This window comes from Peromyscus californicus, unplaced genomic scaffold, assembly GCF_007827085.1.
Source record: "Peromyscus californicus insignis strain IS unplaced genomic scaffold, ASM782708v3 Scaffold_7__1_contigs__length_154581171, whole genome shotgun sequence".
Taxonomy (NCBI): Eukaryota; Metazoa; Chordata; class Mammalia; order Rodentia; family Cricetidae; genus Peromyscus; species Peromyscus californicus.
Genome location: NW_026294595.1, coordinates 138,746,932 through 138,766,005, shown reverse-complemented (window position 1 = coordinate 138,766,005; position 19,074 = coordinate 138,746,932). Strand labels below are relative to the sequence as shown.

At 43.3% G+C, this 19,074-nt stretch overlaps 1 protein-coding gene across 2 annotated transcripts in view; it reads right to left on the bottom strand.

Annotated features, from left to right (window-relative positions):
• Stk4 (serine/threonine kinase 4) overlaps positions 1-19,074 on the bottom strand; it is a 103,172-nt gene that overhangs the window by 67,499 nt on the left and 16,599 nt on the right. For both annotated transcript variants that reach the window (XM_052724069.1, XM_052724070.1), the window contains 4 exons: positions 15,435-15,599; positions 6,914-7,081; positions 4,216-4,353; positions 2,195-2,323 (listed from right to left, as the gene is read on the bottom strand). In XM_052724069.1, the coding sequence (XP_052580029.1) occupies positions 2,195-2,323; positions 4,216-4,353; positions 6,914-7,081; positions 15,435-15,599 (600 nt within the window). The remainder of the gene's footprint in view (positions 1-2,194; positions 2,324-4,215; positions 4,354-6,913; positions 7,082-15,434; positions 15,600-19,074) is intronic.

Here is a 19,074-nt window from a genome sequence, read left to right as displayed (position 1 = left end):
GTATCGAGGACTATGGGAGTCCAGCCCCTCAATAGTCCCCTTCCAGGGTCCGGGAAGAATCTAAAACCAGCTGATAATTAATCTTTGATGAAAAGAAATGAATCTATGTACACGAAACTCCTTAGTCTATATACTTTATTATTCTGTGTCAGTTACAAGCTTATATTCTGCTCTCATATTTAGCTCATTTCTTGCCCGATTTCTCTCTACACTTATCTGCAGTCCCCTCTAGGTTCTATCTTAATTCCTTCATCTAGTTCTGCCCCTTCTAGGTTCTCATCCATCTAGTTCCTTCCCATATCATCTCCTCTCCCATCTCCTTCTCTCTCCCCATCTGGCTCTTCCTCATCTTGTTCTTCCCCATCTGGCTCTTCCTCATCTTCCATCTCATTCCTCTAGTACTCTCTTCTAGCCCTTCAATCTAGTTCTTCCCCATCTCAGTTTGTTCCTCTCAAGTTCTTACCCATCTAGTTCTTCCATTCTCTTTTCTCTTCTCCGTCCTCCACGTGCCCTGGGAGTCCTGGTATATATACACTTGCAAGCAGTATTCCCTTAGTAGTGCAAAGCCAGGCTTCCAGGGTCAAACGGAGGGGTGATAAGGATTACATAGGGAGGCAATAACTGTTAATTATCATTTGCAACCCTAAAGGGAAGTGACCAATGGGGAAATGAATTAACTAAAGGCTAAATTCAGGTAACATCTAAGAAGAGGGCTCTTATGTGCTCAACTATAGTCTTAAACGTGATTGGTAGAAAATGTTAAGAATCTATAAGTTGCTAGGTCAATGGGAGAAAATAAAACTGTCTTCTTTTTTCCTGCGGCTCCTATCTGTCCAAGCTATCTGCCGTTTTTCTGCAGGGTAGGGGAAAGTGTGCTCGGTCGCTAGGCAACCTGTGTACAGGTAGATGCCTCTGGTGATAGTTAAAGGGAGATCTGGAACTAGAGGTAAGGTTTGGGAAAGGAAGAAATTAAGCTTAATTGGCACATCCGCCAGGCCTTCTTAAACAGGTAGCCCGGATGCTTAAGTCTGTTCTTAGAGAGTACAGGGGTATCTCTGATAAAGTACTTTCCTCCATCTGGGGATGGACCTGGCCAGATGCTGCCAATGATGATAATTACAAGGAGGCTTGAACTGGGGTTTGGGCTGAGCATAGCTGTCAGCGCAAAAGGTTATCTAAATATTCCTAGAAGTGGTTAGGTAAGGAATTAGAGGTCTATAAAGTTAGTAAGGCTGTAAGAAAGGAGGGTCCAAGCTAAATTGTGTAAGGCTGTTACTTAACGTCCACCTGACCTAGGCAGTGTCTCCTTGTGGAATTTATCTTAAATCAGGAGACTTGCATGTGGACTGTTATTACTGCTAGTCCTTGAAAGTGGCCAAGGGAGATTTCTGATTCCAGAGAAAGTCTTTCCTGAGGCTGTTCTCCAAATACCTTGAATGTGTATGTCCAGAGAGTGATCAGTCCACACTTTTAGGGAAAAGTCAATTGGGAAAGCTATGAAGGCACACATGATTTTCATAAAAGAAGACAGCTGATATATAACAAGCCAAATGACACCAAAAACTCCTTGGAATTTGGCTTCCTCTGAAGGAATTCCCTGATCCCTCCAGGTAGTGACTTTGCCATAACCAGCTGAGTTCTTATGATATATTCCTGCGGCCCACAGCAGATTTAACACTTCTCCAGGCTGTATACATACCTTGGAAGCTGAAAAGCACACATTTAACGGTAGATAGTCATAAAGTCACCCATGTGACAAGTGCATGTCTAACCTAAAGGACTTTCCTCTTCTTCCTTCTCATCTGACTTCAGCACAGACCTAAGAAGCTGACACATACCCTTCAAATCTCTAGAGCTGTGAGTGACTCCAGAATACAGTATGAAAATTTTAAAAGAGCTTGGTAAACCAAGTCTCCAAACTGGGGGGTATCTCCCCCTACCCCTCTCTCTCAAAGATAAACTGGATAAAAGATATGGGGGCAAAATAGTAAAATGTAGGTGTTTTGAGAAACACTGAGTAACAGGCAAACATAGACCCACCAAGTGTCCATCGACACTGAATGAGATTGGGACAAAGTGCTGTTAAGAGTCTCGAGCTCCAGGCTTCCCCACAGCAGCTACTTGTCTCACTTCTGCGGCAATCATGACCTAACAAGCATTTACTCCTGAAGCCACCACAACGCCTAACACTCACTGAGTTTTCATCATCGTCCTGGTCCACCTCCCGCTGCTGGGCTTCCTGGCGCTTCAGTTTCACATCCATGGCTTCGTTAATTAGGTCTCGCAGTATCGACACGCCTTTGGCACTCTTGACAAATGGATGCTTGAGTAAAATGGAGAACAAAGGACACAGTTTTACTTTAAAACAGTGCATGGCCTATTTGTAATAGCCAGAACCTGGAAACAACCTAGATGCCCGTCAACTGAAGAATGGATGAAGAAAATGTGGTACATATACACAATGGAGTACTACTCAGCAGAGAAAAACAATGAAAGCATGAAATTTGCAGGCAAATGGACAGAACTAGAAAAAAATCATCCCGAGTGAGGTAACCCAAACCCAGAAAGACAAACATGGGATGCACTCACTCATAAGTGGATTCTAGATATAAAATAAAGATCAATCAGACTACAACCCACAGAATCATGGAGGCTATATATATAGCATGGAGGTCCCTAGGACGACTGTGGCTTATAATAAATTTCAGTTTTACTCAATTACTGAGCAAGCCTCAATGAAACATCTCACTATTAAGATAAGAATACATACTGTATCAAGCTAATAATAGAAAAATAAATAAATTAATTATTTTTAAACAATAAAAAAATAAATAAAAATAAAAGAAAATTTTGAAAAAAAAAACAGTGCCTGGCACATAGCAGAAATCTGGCAATATCTGTCATATAAATCAGTGGATCTGGCAATATTTATCATATAAATCAGTGGATCTAATTTCTCTCTTCACACCTGGAGCAACTAGGCCACAGTCACTTGATGACTCGAAGGAGACAGACGACGGTTTGGACCTGTGCCGTTCCTCTCCGTCTCACCGAGAGGTTCTTTTTTCTTTATTTCATCCACTACATCAGTCCCTATGTCTAAATTCAGGTTGCAGGTCCGGGGCAGGCACCTTTACCCTCCGAGACACCTTACCAGCCCCATCTTCTGCTGTGTTTGCTGCTTTTGTGGAGCAACATGGAGCCCCAGCAGTTAGAGTTGCATGTAGAAATTCTTTGTGGGAGTTACCTGTATACCCACACTTACTCTGGCAGTACCCACGTTCCCTCCCTGCAAGGACAGTACATCCCGGTTCCCCATCACCAACAGGGCAAAGGTCTCCAAGCCTTTCTTAGGTACTCTAGAGACTGAAAGGATGCTTCAGCACGTGGTGGGACTGCAGAACAGAAAGTTCCTCCACAAGCCTCTGCCATCATCACTCCATCCAGGCAGATTCAACAACACACTTAGAAGAGCTGGGTCATTAGCAAGGGTACCACGTCACCTTGTTCTCTGTACTTGCAAAATATGCAAGATCATTTCCTTCCACTCTTCCCAGATGCACGCACATCTGGCCTGTTATGATTTGACATCAGTCTTGAGCCATTACCGACCCACTGCTCTTCCTGGTGGGAGAAATGGTTCTGAGTTTCTTACTGCTCTTAAATAGCCAGGTGGTGGTGGTGCATGCCTTTAGTCCCAGCACTCAGGAGGCACAGCCAGGCAGATACCATGAATTCGAGGCCACCCTGGTCTATAGAGCGAGATCCAGGACAGGCACCAAAAACTACACAGAGAAACCCTGTCTCAAAAAAAACAAAACAAAACAAAACAAAAAAACCTAAACTCATTTGTGATGCACTTCCTTCCGTTACCAATATGTTCTTCAAGTTAAGTTTTTTGGGTTTTTGTTTTGTTTTGTTTTGTTTTGTTTTGTTTTGTTTGAGACAGGGTTTCTCTGTGTAACAACCCTGGCTGTCCTGGAACTCGCTTTGTAGACCAGGCAAGCCTCGATCACAGAGATCCGCCTGCCTCTGCCTCACAAGTGCTAGGATTAAAGGCATGCGCCACCATCACCTGGCAAGTTAAGTATTTTCTACGCCCTCCATCTCAATAGTTTTAAATCTCCCTCGCAGTATGGAATATCTTATACCTCATTCCTACTTCCAAGCAAGTGACGCAGCCGTGTGTGCATGGCATGGAGAGGTGACACGTACCTGTAGGAGCTGAGTGGCTGTGGCTCTCTGCTCGGGGCTTTTTACCAGACACTGCTTCACAAAATCCATGAAGTTGTCTGACCACAGCTCGGGCTTACGGAATGTGGGAGGAGGGTTTGTAGGAATCATGAATATTGCCTAGTTAGAAAAAAAAAATAGGTAAAATGAAAATGGCACTCCAATCCAAACAACCACATTTATTTGGTGAAATGCCTTTCCACTTATCCACGCACAGTGTCCACGTGGAGTACAGAAACCATACTCCGATACTGTTCTCCTCCCCTTTCCCTTGCTCACATTCAGCCCTGCTCTAAACCTAACAATGCCGAACAACACCAAACAAACCAACCTTTCCCTTGTGTGTCTGCGTGGTAGTATTGTACATGTGCATGCAGGTGTGGGTGCGAGTACATGTGCACGCATGCGTGCAGACCAAGGCTCAACCTCAAGTGTCACTCCTGAGCGGGACTGGAGCTCAGTGGCAGAGCAGCTGTCCCACATAAATGAGATCCTCAGTTCAGTCCCCACCACTAACAAAGTAACAAGAGTGCGGCTCCTCAGGAACCATCCATCTTGTTTTTGAGTCTCACAACGATTAGGTTAGGCAGGCTGGCCAGCCAGGAGCCCTAGGAATCTACCTGACTCTCTCTCCCAGTGCTAGGATTATAAACACACATCATTACATCTAGCTTTTTATGTAGATGTTAGAGAATGAACTCAGGTCCTTGTGCTTGCAAGGCAAACATTTACCAAGTGAGCTGCCTCTTTAGCCTCAAACAAATTTGGGACAAGGAGCAACCGTACCACATGGGTTTCAATGTGGAAAGACACCGCCTATGAGCATCTGTACCCTGAAGACAACTTCAGCCCCATAGTTGTTAAACCCCCCTCCTTCAAAGCCACCAATGAATGTCAGCAATGACTCTAAGATCATCAACCAGAAGTCCTGAAAGTCCTGAAAGTCACAGGGAACTCTCAGCTTAGAGCCACACCAATGATTTTCGTTAATCTTCATCTTTTAATCTTGTGTGAAGGTGTGAGTATGGGGCATAGGGTGAGAAGAAAGAGAGTGTATATGTGTGGTACTAGGGACTGAATGCAGAGCTTATGGATGACAAACAAGATGTCTGCCACTAAGCTATCCTTCCAGTCCCTCAAATTCTCACTGTGCAGAAAAGAAAAGCTAAAAATCAAGCTACTAAAATAGAGCACAATTAAATTCTACTTTACGAAGATCGAGGTTATTACAAAGGGCTGGAGATTGCTCAGTAGTTAATATCACACACTGCTCTTACAGAGGGCCTGAGTTCAGTTCCCAACACCCATGTCAGGCAGTTCACAACCACTTACAACTCCAGCTTCAGGGCATCTGACATCCTCTTCTGGCCTCCAAGGGCAGCACATCTTCCTCTAAAAAGACTACTAATTGTTGAATTTTAAATGATGGAAACCCCTACTTCATGCAAGATAAAACCCTTTACATTAGACAGTTAAGTTGTATTCTTTACCTAAAAATATAACATGTAAACCCTCCACTCTTCGCCTCTTCAGTCCCACAAAAAAAGAAAGAAAGAAAGAAAGAAAGGAAGGAAGGAAGGAAGGAAGGAAGGAAGGAAGGAAGGAAGGGATTTGTCTTTAGGCATATGAATACTTTTTAAAAATTTGAGGCCAGCCTGGTCTATAGTGTGAGCTCCAGGACAGGCTCCAGAGCTACAGAGAAACCCGGTCTCAAAAAACAAAACAAAACAAATATGCCCATCTTTTTTTAAGATTTTTTTTTTTATTGCGTAAAGTTACATATACAGTGTTCTGTCTGCATGTATCCCTGCAGGCCAGAAGAGGGCACCAGATCTCATTACAGATGGTTGTGAGCCACCATGTGGATGCTGGGAATTGAACTCAGGCCCTCTGGAAGAGCAATCAGGGCTCTTAACCTCTGAGCCATCTCTCCAGCCCCCAGCTCAAGTCTTTTAGTGAAAGAATAAGTTAATTAAAGACAAGGAAGAACTTGGGGGGGGGGGGACTGTGGAGCCTCTGGAAAGGGAGGGGTGGGACAGTGGGGGGAGGTGGGGAGTTGGCAGGGAGTCCTTTCAACAGAGCTGTGTGTTCTTTGAATGAGAAAAGCCTGGGAACTCCTTAAGAGTATGAGTACTGAGAGAGGTCCTGGGAGGTGTAGCCTGTGAGCCATAATGCTGTAAGAGGACATAGGATGCAGGTTGGAGAAAATACAGCCACCAGATAAATCTGAGGATTCACAAAGCAAAACACCTACAGAGATCAAGCGTGAAAAGGACAACCTGTGAACCAAAAGCACACTGAAGAAGACACTGTAGCAAGCAGTATCTGACACCTGGTGACCCAAAGGAGAGTCACAGAAAATGATTACATGGAAAGCCAATGTTCACAAAGCTAAAAATGTAGTTCCCTCAGCTGTTCAAAGTGTATATAATGTATACAATATGTAAGTCGATCTACACACTTCTATAGCCTGTGTCCTTCAAGGAGACTATCAAGACACACTCTAGAATTCAGAATAGACTAGATTCAAACTATTGTCAGGGGAAGAATATCACCTACAGAAGCATTTATCATTATATAAAAATTAGCTCATTTCCTGTTTGGAATATAACCAAGGAAGTTGCCAACTAACTTCCTACTGATAACCAGTAACCAACCATCCAACTGGCTGTTTCCTTACCCGCATTGGATGGATATCAGCATATGGGGGCTTTCCTTCAGCCATTTCTATGGCGGTTATTCCCAGAGACCAGATGTCTGCCACACAGTTGTACCCAATTTCCTGAATAACTTCAGGAGCCATCCAAAATGGTGTTCCTATCACTGTATTCCTCTTTGCCATGGTATCCTAAAATGGAAAAGGGAGACAAACACAAAGCATGAAAACTACTGAGAAAAAAAAAGTTTGAACATTAAAAAATGCTTTGTTTATGCTCAGTAGTGCAAGGGCGGCACAGATGTTATGAGAGCAACCCATCACTGTTTGCTTAGATTTAATGGGCTCACTCCATGAGATGGAACCCATACCTGACACGGTCAAAGGAGGCTAAGAACCTAAGACTAGAGAGTCACCAGCTCTCCAGGAAACTTACTTCTTTTATTCTGCTAAATGGACACAGCAATAAAACAACTCCTAATGACCTACTGCTACACCCATAAATCAATGCATCACTCAACCATCAGTAGAGAGGCTTCTGCAATCAACAGAGACCACCACAACTGGACAACACGCAAAAAGGTGGGACAATGTCCCACCCCTAGTCAAGAAGCTATTGGCATTTAAAAGATGCTGGGAGAAGGCAAATCAGTTTTCCTCAATGGAATGACACTAAGTATATCTTCCATACTTCAGGGCAGGCCTCATGCTCAGTACTCGCCAGCCAATGCAAACTGGACTCCATGTTTTCTAATGGCTTTGCTTCCTTGGTTGTTTTCTTTTCTTTTTTTAAGAGAGAGGGGAAAAAAGGAGTTGAGTGGATAGGGAGGTGGAGGAGGACCTGGAATTGGGGAAGCGGAAGAATATGATTAAAATATATTGTATTAAAGTCTGAAGGATCAAATAAAAACATTTAAAAAAGAAAAAGAATACCTTGTACTTGAAACATATCTGAAAACAATACTCAAGACATAATGAGACAAGTCACTAAAGAAATTCAAATGGCCAAGAACCATAGGATTCTCAATCAATTATTAAAATACAAAATTATTAAATTTAAAAAAATTTAAATCAATACTGACAAAAACATAGGAAGTCAGCAACTGAAACACAAGGTTACTGGACCATGAGATGGTACAACCTCACAGACAAATTGGCAATATTTAGTAAATTTTAACTATCCATATTTTTTCTACTCAAATGTCTTTCTAGAAATTTGCCTTGCACACAAGTACCCCAAAGCAGACGCACAGACTGCAGTGTTTGTAATGGGGAGAAGGACCAATTGAAAGGACTATCAGGCCTGCAATTCCACCTACCCAGGAGGGCCACCGAGCAAAGGGTCCAGACTGGCAGGCAGCACTGAGACCCCATCTCAATAAATATACTTTAATCACCACGAAGTACCTAACACTCATAACCTGAGTCCTTGGGGAACTGAGGTAAGAAGATCACTGAGAGAATTCAAGGCCAACCTGGACTACAGTGAGCTCCAGAATGGCAGGGGCTCTAGAATGAAACCTAGTCTCAAAAACATAAATAAGGCCAGCCATGGTATCACAAGCCTTTAATCCCAGCACCCGAGAGGGAGAGGCAAATGGATCTTTGTGCATGTGTTCAAGGTCATCTTGGTCTACATAGCAAGTTCCAGGATAGCAGGGCTACCTAATGAGACCCTGCCTCAAAAGGAAAAATAAATATTACAACAGATACTCATATACTGAAATGCTACACTAAAAGTTCTCTAAGAGGCAGACATGGTGAACGCTCACCTATAATCCAAGTGCAGGAGAGAGAAACAGGAGGATCTTAAATTTGAGGCTAGCCAGGACTATACAGCAAGCCCCTATTTCAAACAGAAATAGGTATGGAAAATATGTAAGATATTGCAACACTAAAGAACAGTTTACAAAATGATGAATAACACAGCTTTATTTCTCTGAAAACAAATAATAATCACAACAATGCAACGACCAGTAAAAAGAAACGCCCCTGTGTAGCAGAACAGCAGCCTAGAGCGATAAACACTACTAACAGTCACATCTAGAAGGCAGAATTACTCATCTGTCTTCTGTCTTGCAGACCTATGTAACACTCCCTTGGTTTCTATGTGCAATTAGAAAAATCATTTTAAAGCTTAGATATAAGAAATGGTACCAAGTTTGACCTGTGGCTTGACGAAGGATCTGCGGCTACAGCACACACTACACTAGTGAGCACGTGCACTCGCCCAGAGTGGCGTGGTCCTACTGAGAGCCTTGCTACAGCACACACTACACTAGTGAGCACGTGCTCTCGCCCAGAGTGGCGTGGTCCTACTGAGAGCCTTGCTACAGCTGACTCACCACAGAGAGGACGTCCAAACACAGGCAAAGATGCAAAAGGGCCTCCCTATCCCACACGTCTGAAGTGCGTGTGACTTCGGTTACACCAGTCGGGAGCAATGACAGGTAGCACTTCTGAACTGATCTCACACTGTCCATCATATATAAAAACAACAAAGGGGGCTCTCGGTGGCTAAGAGCACTGGCTCCTCTTCTAGAGGACCTGGGTTCAATTCCCAGCACTCATACGGCAGCTCGTAACTGTCCAGTTCCAGAGGATCCGACACTATCACACAGACATACATGTAGGCGAAACACCAATGTACACAAAATAAAAAAATTTAAAAAAAAGAAAGAAACCAACAAAGGAAACAACTTGGGCTTAATCATTTCCTCAGCTCTGAAACCTCAAACTTGCCGGGATGTTTTTAAACTGTGATACCCAGTTGTTTTCACTAGATTATTTTAACCAGAAATGGATACTCACATAATGGAAAATGTTTTGAAAATTAAGGGACCAGTGTATCCTAAACTCCAATTAGATCTAAGTTACAGAGTTACTAAGTATAAGAGAGCAACAGAGAGTGTTAAATCCAGAGAGAAACTGTGGCACATAAACTAAACACGCACACACTCAAAAGCCAGTCAGATCCATATGCCACACACAACATAAAATGCTTTCAAACTAGCACGAAAAGGACAGAATATCCCCAAACTACAAAGCACTGGCCAAGTGTGGTGGTGCATGACTTCAACCTCAGCATTTGGGGTAGAGGTGGGCAGATCTCTTTGAGTTCAAGGCCAACCTGGTCTATATCAAAGTTCTAGACCGGCCAGTACTACATAATGATACCCATAAATAAAAGCACTAAAATCTAGGTAGCCATCTGTGAAACTCTAAACTTAAATTCCCACCTTATGCTTTCACTAAAATAAGTTCAAATAAGTTAATCTTCAAATGAAAAATCAAACCCAGTGGAATCCTTAAAGTATAGATGAGCAGCTACATGATGCTGGAACAGAACACCAAAGACAAAAATCCAAGGGGGGGGGTGGGGGTTGGTGGGGCGGCGGGCGCCCAGCGGCTGTCTACATAAAATCCAGAAAGTAAGGGGCGGGCTCAGTGGTTCTTCTGGAGGACTGAACTTGGTTCCCAAACCCATGTGGAGTGGCTCACAACCACCTGTAACTCCAATGCCTTCTTCTGGCCTCCACAGGCACCTACACTCACACACAAACATACAAATTCAAAACACAAATTTGAGACTTCTGTGTTTTTAAACCCATATCAAAATAGAGGACAACTAGCAAAGGGAACCATTTCAACCACAGCAAAGAAGTAACAATGTAACAATGTCTTAGTTCTGGGTTCACCCTTCTAACAAACTTATTAGTGTGTGTGTGTGTGTGTGTGTGTGTGTGTGTGTGTGTGTGTGTATTTTCACTCTTCTAAAAAACTTTGTGTGTGGTCTGAGGGTGTGTGTGAATCTGAGTGTGTGTGTTCACCCTTCTAACAAACTTTGTGTGTAGTCTCTGTGTGTGTGTGTGTATGTGTGTGAATCTGAGTCTGAGTGTGTGTGTTCACTCTTCTAACAAACTTAGTGTGTAGTCTCTGTGTGTGTGTGTGTGTGTGTGTGTGTATGTGTGTGAATCTGAGTCTGAGTGTATATGTGCTCACCCTTTTAACAAACTTATTATTGTGTGGTCTGAGTGTGTGTGGGCGGGGGTGTGGGAGGGAGAGAGAGAGAGAGAGAAGGAACCTGAGCCTGCCCAGCCTGTGGAGGTCGGAGAACAACCACTGGAGCCCGTTTCCTCCTCCACTACAAGCCCAGGGATGGAACTCAGGTTGTGAGGCTTGCAAGCTTGGGCCTTTATCAATCACCTGAACCATCTCTCGTGCCCAACAAATACATTCTTTTCAATGGGTGTTAGTTCACACTTGTAATCCAAGCACTCTCAAGAGATTGAGGCAGGAGGACTGAGAAATTTCAGGACCAGGCTACAGTGAATTCTAGGTCAACCTCAGCTACAGGATGAGACTGTGCCTAAAAAGGAGGGAAAGAAGCCTGGAATGATTATGCACACACTTGGAAGGCAGAGGGAGGCAGGGGAGATGTGAGTTTGAGGCCAGCCCGTTTTACACAGCAAGCTCCAGGCCAGCCAAGACTACACAGTAAGACCACATCTTAAAAATAAAAAATAAAATAAAAAATGTAGAGGACATTATCCGAGGACAAAAATCAAAGAAATGCTTAAAAATGTAAGCATCCTGACGTCTGCCACAGACGGATCTTGGGATGGTGGGAACTTGGAAAACAACATCAACGAACACCCAGTGTGCACGAGGGAAGGAGTTCAGTGAATCACGCACACTCACACATGAGAACCCAAGCTGCATCAGAAACGGATCGAGAGAGAGCCAGTCAGGTTGCTGCTGCTAACCGGAGAGCTGAGGCAGAGGGATGGAGTCTAAGGCCAGCCTGAGCTACAGAAGACTGTCTCCAAAGCAGAAAAAGAAACTAATTACACATTTCTGCTAAAGATGACAGACTGAACGAATACATCTTCTTTTCACTTCTTCCTAAAACCATCTGAAAATGCAAAGCAAAGCCACAAAATTCTAAGCTGGGAAGCAGATGGCTGGCTAAACAGTAACTACTGAACAGACAATCAAATGGACTCTTGAGTCAGTCAGTCACTGGGAAAACTGAGAACAACCTAATTCCAGCACAGACCCTTCCAAATGGCTTACAAACTGTTAGCATTGAGAATGATAAAAGTGGACCTCACAACAACACTGGATTGAAGACCTCGGAAGGATCTAGAAAGCCAGGCATCTCAGCACAGGCATCTAATCCCAGCATTCAGGAGGCTGAAGCAAGGGAACCAAGAGGTCCAAGCCAGACAAGGCTGTACTGCAAAGCCCTTTCACAAAAAGAAGTCAATATATACAAAACAAGGACAGCTAGAGAAGGGGCTCAGCAATTAAGAATGCTTCCTACTCTGTCAAGAGGACCTCAGTATGGTTCCCAGCACCCACATCAGACAGCTCACAACTGCCTGTAACTCCAACTCCACATGGTTCCTATACCTCTGACCTCCCTCCCAAGGGCACCCACACTCACATCCATGTACCCATACAGAATATCTGCATACACATAAACAAAAATAATAAAAATAAGGCAGCCGTGGTGGCACATGCCTTTAGTCCTAGCACTTGGAAGGCAGAGGCAGGCAAATATCTCAGAGTTCGTGGTCAGCCTGGTCAGGTAAATACCTCAGAGTTCATGGTCAGCCTGGTCTATATAGCAAGCTCCAGGCAAACCTTGCTACATGGTAAGACTCTGTCTCAAAAATAATACAACATTTCAAATAAACTATATAAAATAAAATGAAGCAGCTCTCACATGAAGGAAAGGGCTTCCCTTGCTTGGTCTGCATTAGAGAGAGAAACTGAGGACCCCTGAGAGTGAAGTTGGGGGAGCACTGTGAAGCAAGAACAATGTTAGCCTTTCTACACTAAATCCGAAGTCACCTCACCATCACCACCACTTCCCCAAAACCAGCCAGCAGGGCTGCAGCATTTGTTAGGAGGCCAGTCAGAGAGACCTCACCCTAGTAGTACTGGAAGCCCAGATGGTTCATTATAGACTATGGTTGCCCTCTGAGTCAAACAAACAAACAAACAAACAAAAAACCAACTTCTACATGTTCACTGTAGAAGTTTGAGAATGGGGGGGTGGGGGGTGAGCAATAGGAGCTGGAGACAGTAAAGTGCCTGAGGACCTGAGTTCTAACCCAATGAAAGCTAGGCTTGGTAGACCATCTGTAATCCCTGTGCTCCTACTGGAAGCTGGGAGGTGGAGACGAGAATTTCTGATATATGCACCATGAATAACAAACATCCCTGTCTCAAACATTAAACAAGGTAGAAGACAAGGACTCACAACCTATAATCAAACATGAACTTTTGAATACACACACACAATTTTTAAAAATGAAAACTAGGAATAAACAAGCTCAATAACATTGTAGAACACAATATATAATTATCAACCATGTTCACGTATACTAACAATGAATAATTTGAAATCAAAGTGTTCTACTTAAAATAGCATCAAAAAGAACAAACCACTAAAAAATGAACTAACCAAATTAATGCAAAATGCTTGCTATACAAATGATAATATTGATGAAAAATGCAAGATATAAGTAGATGCAAAAGCATCGTGAGTCTGTGAATTACACGGCTTAATACTAAGATGGTAGTCATTTTAAAACTGACTTATGAGTCAATGCAGTGTCTATCAAAATCCCAATGATTTCTTTTGCAAAAATAACCCACTAATCTAACTCAGAAAGAAATGCAGGATCCCAGAGGAATCAAAACAGTCTTGAAATGCGACAAAGTTGAAGGTCTCATGTTAACCAAAGCTATAAAAGCCAAGACAGTGAAGTACAGACACAGTGACCTAAATACAGGCCAACCGAATACAACCAAAGTCCCAGAAATAAACCCACACTTGATTTTCAGCAAGTACCAATACATAAGTCAACAAAAGAAAAGCTAAAGGTTTATTGACAAGTAATTGAAATAAATGGTCCATGACCAGTTATCAATACGCAAAACTATGTATCTGGATACCTATCTCATGGCATGAAAATTAACTCAAAGCAAATGTTAGAGCTAAAACCACTAAACACATAGGTCATGGTTTCTTAGCTATAGTACCAGAAGCATAAGCAACAAAAGAAACTGGACATAAGTTAGACAGGCATGGTGGCATATGCCTTTAGTCCCAGTACTTGGGAAGTAGAGACAGGCAGGTCTCTATCAAGGCCAGCCTGGTCTACATAGAGAGTTCTAGATCAGCCAGGCCTACATAGTGAAACGTGGTCTCAAAAAAAAAAAAAAAAAAAAAAAAATGGTTTGTAGCTGGGGAGATGGCAGGAGGGATGGGGAGACAGGAGGGATGGGGAGACAGGAGGGATGGGGAGACAGGAGGGGTGGGGAGACAGGAGGGGTGGGGAGACAGGAGGGGTGGGGAGACAGGAGGGGTGGGGAGACAGGAGGGGTGGGGAGACAGGAGGGGTGGGGAGACAGGAGGGGTGGGGAGACAGGAGGGGTGGGGAGACAGGAGGGGTGGGGAGACAGGAGGGGTGGGGAGACAGGAGGGGTGGGGAGACAGGAGGGGTGGGGAGACAGGAGGGGTGGGGAGACAGGAGGGGTTGGGAAACAGGAGGGGTGGTGATGAAGCATACAAACTCACCAAGAAAACCCTTGGCATAATATTGTTGGAGACTCGTGTTTATCTATGTAGAACTGTTTCCATTGTTCTACATAGACTTTTACACTTAGTTATTTTACAAACCCAAATCATTCTAGTCCTCCTGTTTTGAACAGCTTCCTTTTTCGCTGGCAAGCACAAGCAAGAACAGAGGGAAATCAAGAGCCCACACTGAAGCAGGCTGGAGCGCTTCCAGTGCGGTGACTGAACTGCTTGGAGGCCGGATGGGAGCCTCTGCCTTGCTGAAGGAAAGCAGCCTGCTCCAATCTGTCTTCCTTTTATGTCCCTGATGTATTAGAATTAAATCAATACTTCTGTCTTATGTTAGTTTCCATTTTTATAGAAGTTAAATCATGAACTTGAACCCCAGAAAAGATCTAAAACGACTACCTATTTGGTAATCTTGTAAATTCTACAAATTTGTATTACATAATTAAATTAAGTATTATATATATTTCTTAAATAAGTAGGGGCTGAGATGACATCTCAGTTGGTAAAGTATTTACCATGTAAGTATGAGAACCTGAGTGCAGCTCTCCAGCTCCACACAAGAAGCCAGATGCTACAGCACACACCTGTAATCCCAAACTGGAGAGGTAGAGAGAGGCAGGCAGATTCCTGGAGTGCACTGGCCAGTCAGCCTATCTGAATCAATGACCTCCTGGTCAGTGAAGGACAGTGTCTCAGAAAGTAAGGTGGAGAGCAATCAAGGAAGACAGCCAGCATGGACTCTGGCTTCCATACAAAACAAATATGCACACGGGCACACACACGAATACCTCTCTCTCTCTCTCTCTCTCTCTCTCTCTCTCACACACACACACACACACACACACACACACACACACACACACACACAGAGGAAAATGAATCACTCAATGACCTTCTGGGGACACAGCTAAAGTACTGGTACCAGTCACATTTTCTACTTACTGTAAGTTGACCTGCGACTCCGAAATCTGCAAGCTTTGCGTGCCCTTCTGTATTGAGCAAAATATTTCCTGCCTTGATATCTCGGTGTATTTTTCTCATAAAATGAAGGTATTCCAGTCCTTTAAGAGTTGATTGTAATATTGTAGCTATTTCCTCTTCTGTTAACTGAAAAACAAAAAACAGTAAGAAGTTCCAACCCTGTTTACATCACATATCAGAAAAGGGGAAAGTTACCTCCAAACTCACGCACGGCTGTTTGGGCCATGCCGTTTCCTAAAAGCTCTGGTCCCTCTCGCTCCTTCCGCCTGCCTGTTCCCTCTACCTCCAAGGCTCTCCTCTTCATCCACACAGCTGTACCTCAGCTTTCTTCACTGACTGCCCAAATGCCACTCATCAGAATAGCAGAGGCCTTTCCTCCTCCATGCCTGGCCATTCTGTTCCCTTATCTTACCTTGTCAGCACAGAGACAACCTGACTTATTATACAGTCGTCCTTACTACAGGTACACATTAAAAAATGCTTCATTGCTTACTTTTGTATCCCAAGCATCAAGAGTGGGAACTGATAGCTCTAGAACAATGTGGATCACGACCCCTTTGGAATCACATATCAAGTATTTACATTACGATTCCTAACAGCAGCAAAATTACAGTTATGAGGTAGCAACAGAGTAATTTTATGGTTGGGAGTGACCCCAACATGAGGAACTGTATTAAAGGGTCGTGGCATTAGGAGGGTTGAGAACCACTGGGCTAGAGTGACTAAGTGCTGGAGACGGACACAGGGCTTCTGATCGGACCATATGCCGTCTCTGCAGATCACACCCAAATCCTAAACAAATTCCATCCAACTCTCACTCAACTCCCGGCATGGCAAACAGCTCACATTCAGGAGTAAGCTGTGGACAAAAGGATCCAGGATTAGCAAGACCCAGCTTGTACTTCAGGCACTACCTTCTTTTACTTTTATTCTAAGATTTAAATTTGCATAATGAGAACTAATAAAGAGGGAAAGCATCAACACAAGAACAAGGAAACTCAGTGGAAATAGTTTAACATGTAGAAATGCACAAAAACAGGCGGCCCCGCAGCAGCGGCAGCAGCGGTGGCGGCGGCGGCCGCCATCATCAGAAGAGGAGACGCACCTGCAAGTGAACTTAACAGCAATTCCTAAAAGAACATAATCAGGATTTAAAACTTCTCACAGGTGGTCAGACCTTAATCATGACCTTTTTAGTTTTTAAAAACAGCTAACATCTACTTAGATTTAATTATACAGTAACTTTCTGCTTAAAATAAACTTTTTCCCTCTTGTGGGTGCTTTCTAGCTCTCCTACCCACGTGGATAGCAGTTATCCACATGAGCAGCTAAGATCCACATCAGAACAGACCCACCCCACGTGCATAGCAGTTATCCACATGAGCAGCTAAGATCCACATCAGAACAGACCCACCCCACGTGGATAGCAGTTATCCACATGAGCAGCTAAGATCTACATCAGAACAGACCCACGTCAGAGAGAGCACGTGGTGTCTGTCGCCCTCAGCCTGGACAACCTCACTTAACACAGTATCATCATTCTACCATCATCATTTTTTTGAGACAGGTTCTATCATGATAAAAATTTAAAGTTTTTACATCTTTCTGTGGTCATATTTCTTCAAACTTAAACAGTAATTCTAGTTCCCTGTGGCTGGAGGCTGTCACATTAAGTAGTTTTTAGTTAGCACAGTTAATAATTAAGTACATAGACTAAGAAACTAGTATTAAGATATCAATAGGTACAGAAATGACTAACAGTTAATTCTGGACTGCTGAGAGGCCAGAAACAACTTGCTGCTGCACACGAAGTCTGGGGCTTCAATTTTATTTTATTTTATTTTATTTTATTTATTTTTTTTTTTTTTTGGTTTTTCGAGACAGGGTTTCTCTGTGTAGCTTTGCGCCTTTTCCTGGAACTCACTTGGTAGCCCAGGCTGGCCTCGAACTCACAGAGATCCGCCTGGCTCTGCCTCCCGAGTGCTGGGATTAAAGGCGTGCGCCGCCACCACCGCCCGGCTTGGGGCTTCAATTTTAAATCAACAAAGTAGTCAAGGTTTCAACTTCTCTTAAATTATTTATTTCATTTTTTGAGATTATAATATAATTATATTATCTCCTCCCTCCCCTTCCTTTCTTCCCTCCAAGGCCTCCTAGTCTTTGCTCTCTGTCAAATTCATGGCCTCTTTTTTCATTGTTGTTACATTCATATATGTTTATGTGTACGCATATATATACAATATATATACATATATAACTATTCCTAATACATAAATATAACCTCCTCCATCTGTACAATGTTACTTGTATACATGTTTTCAGGGCTGACCATTTGGTACCAGAAATGTATATTATGTCACAGCACTATTCTTGGCTAAAGAACTTACTAATAAAGAAAACATACAAATTCTCAATAATGTAAATTAAGAAAAGGAAACAATGACATGATACAAAAATGTATAACTTGAGTTTCTTTTTTTGGGGGGGTGGGAGGGTGAGACAGGGTTTCTCTGTATAGTTTTGGTGCCTGTCCTGGATCTCGCTCTGTAGACCAGGCTGGCCTCAAACTCACAGAGATCCACCTGACTCTGGCTCCCGAGGGCTGGGATTAAAGGCATGCGACACCGCCACAGGGCATAACTTGAGTTTCAAAACAGTCCCATCTTATAACTTATATAATACTTCATGATTTACAGTATACTTTTGCATACTTAAGTTAATTTTTACAACATTGCAAATACTTAATGTGGGGATGCACACTCCCATTCTTACAATCAAAACCAAAACCACCCAAGAGCTAAAATTTCCCTTTTCAACAATCTACACAGAAACTACAGTTGTTTTTCAAATCGCATGTCAGATGACTCACTCACTTTCTTAGAATCTAGACATGTTCCTTCTGTACCTGGAATAAAACTCAGCCACAGCACCATGACCTAACAAGACCCAACATCATCATGCCTGCCCACCTGTCCTGAGGTCCCCTTTGTCTACTCCCCTGTCTCAGTGGCTGTACTTCTAGCACACTGCAGTCTCCGAGTCTTCACACTGGTGGTTCCTCCCTACAGTGTCCCTTCAGAGTTTGCTCCTGCCGCTCTGCCAACCACCACTCTTTACCACTCTCCTCTCACCATCCTTATTAATTTTCTCCAGAGTATTTCTCATTACCTGGCATTTTCTTTCCAGCTGCCACCTGTTTGCTTTTATTTCGCTACAAAGGTGTGCTGCCTGCCATAGAGCACCACACACCATACGCTGTGGTCTCTTTTACTTACTACTGGATCCCTAGTGCCTACAGCAGTACTCTGCAATCCGACAATCTCAGGCACAACAAATACTCTTTTATAATAGGCTCATTCCCTACGCAACAGCAAGTAGAAGAAACCACTCTGTGGCTATACTTGGTAGGAGGACAAATTCAAATCCAAAAGTAAACATTCAAAACTCCTAGAGGTGAAGAGATGACTCAGCAATTAAGAGAGCATCCTGCTCTTCCTGAAGACTGTGGGGCTCGTAATTACCAGTAACTCCAGCTGCAGGACAAGCAAGACCTGGCCTCTATGGGTACCTATACTCACATGCACAAACCTACTCAAACACA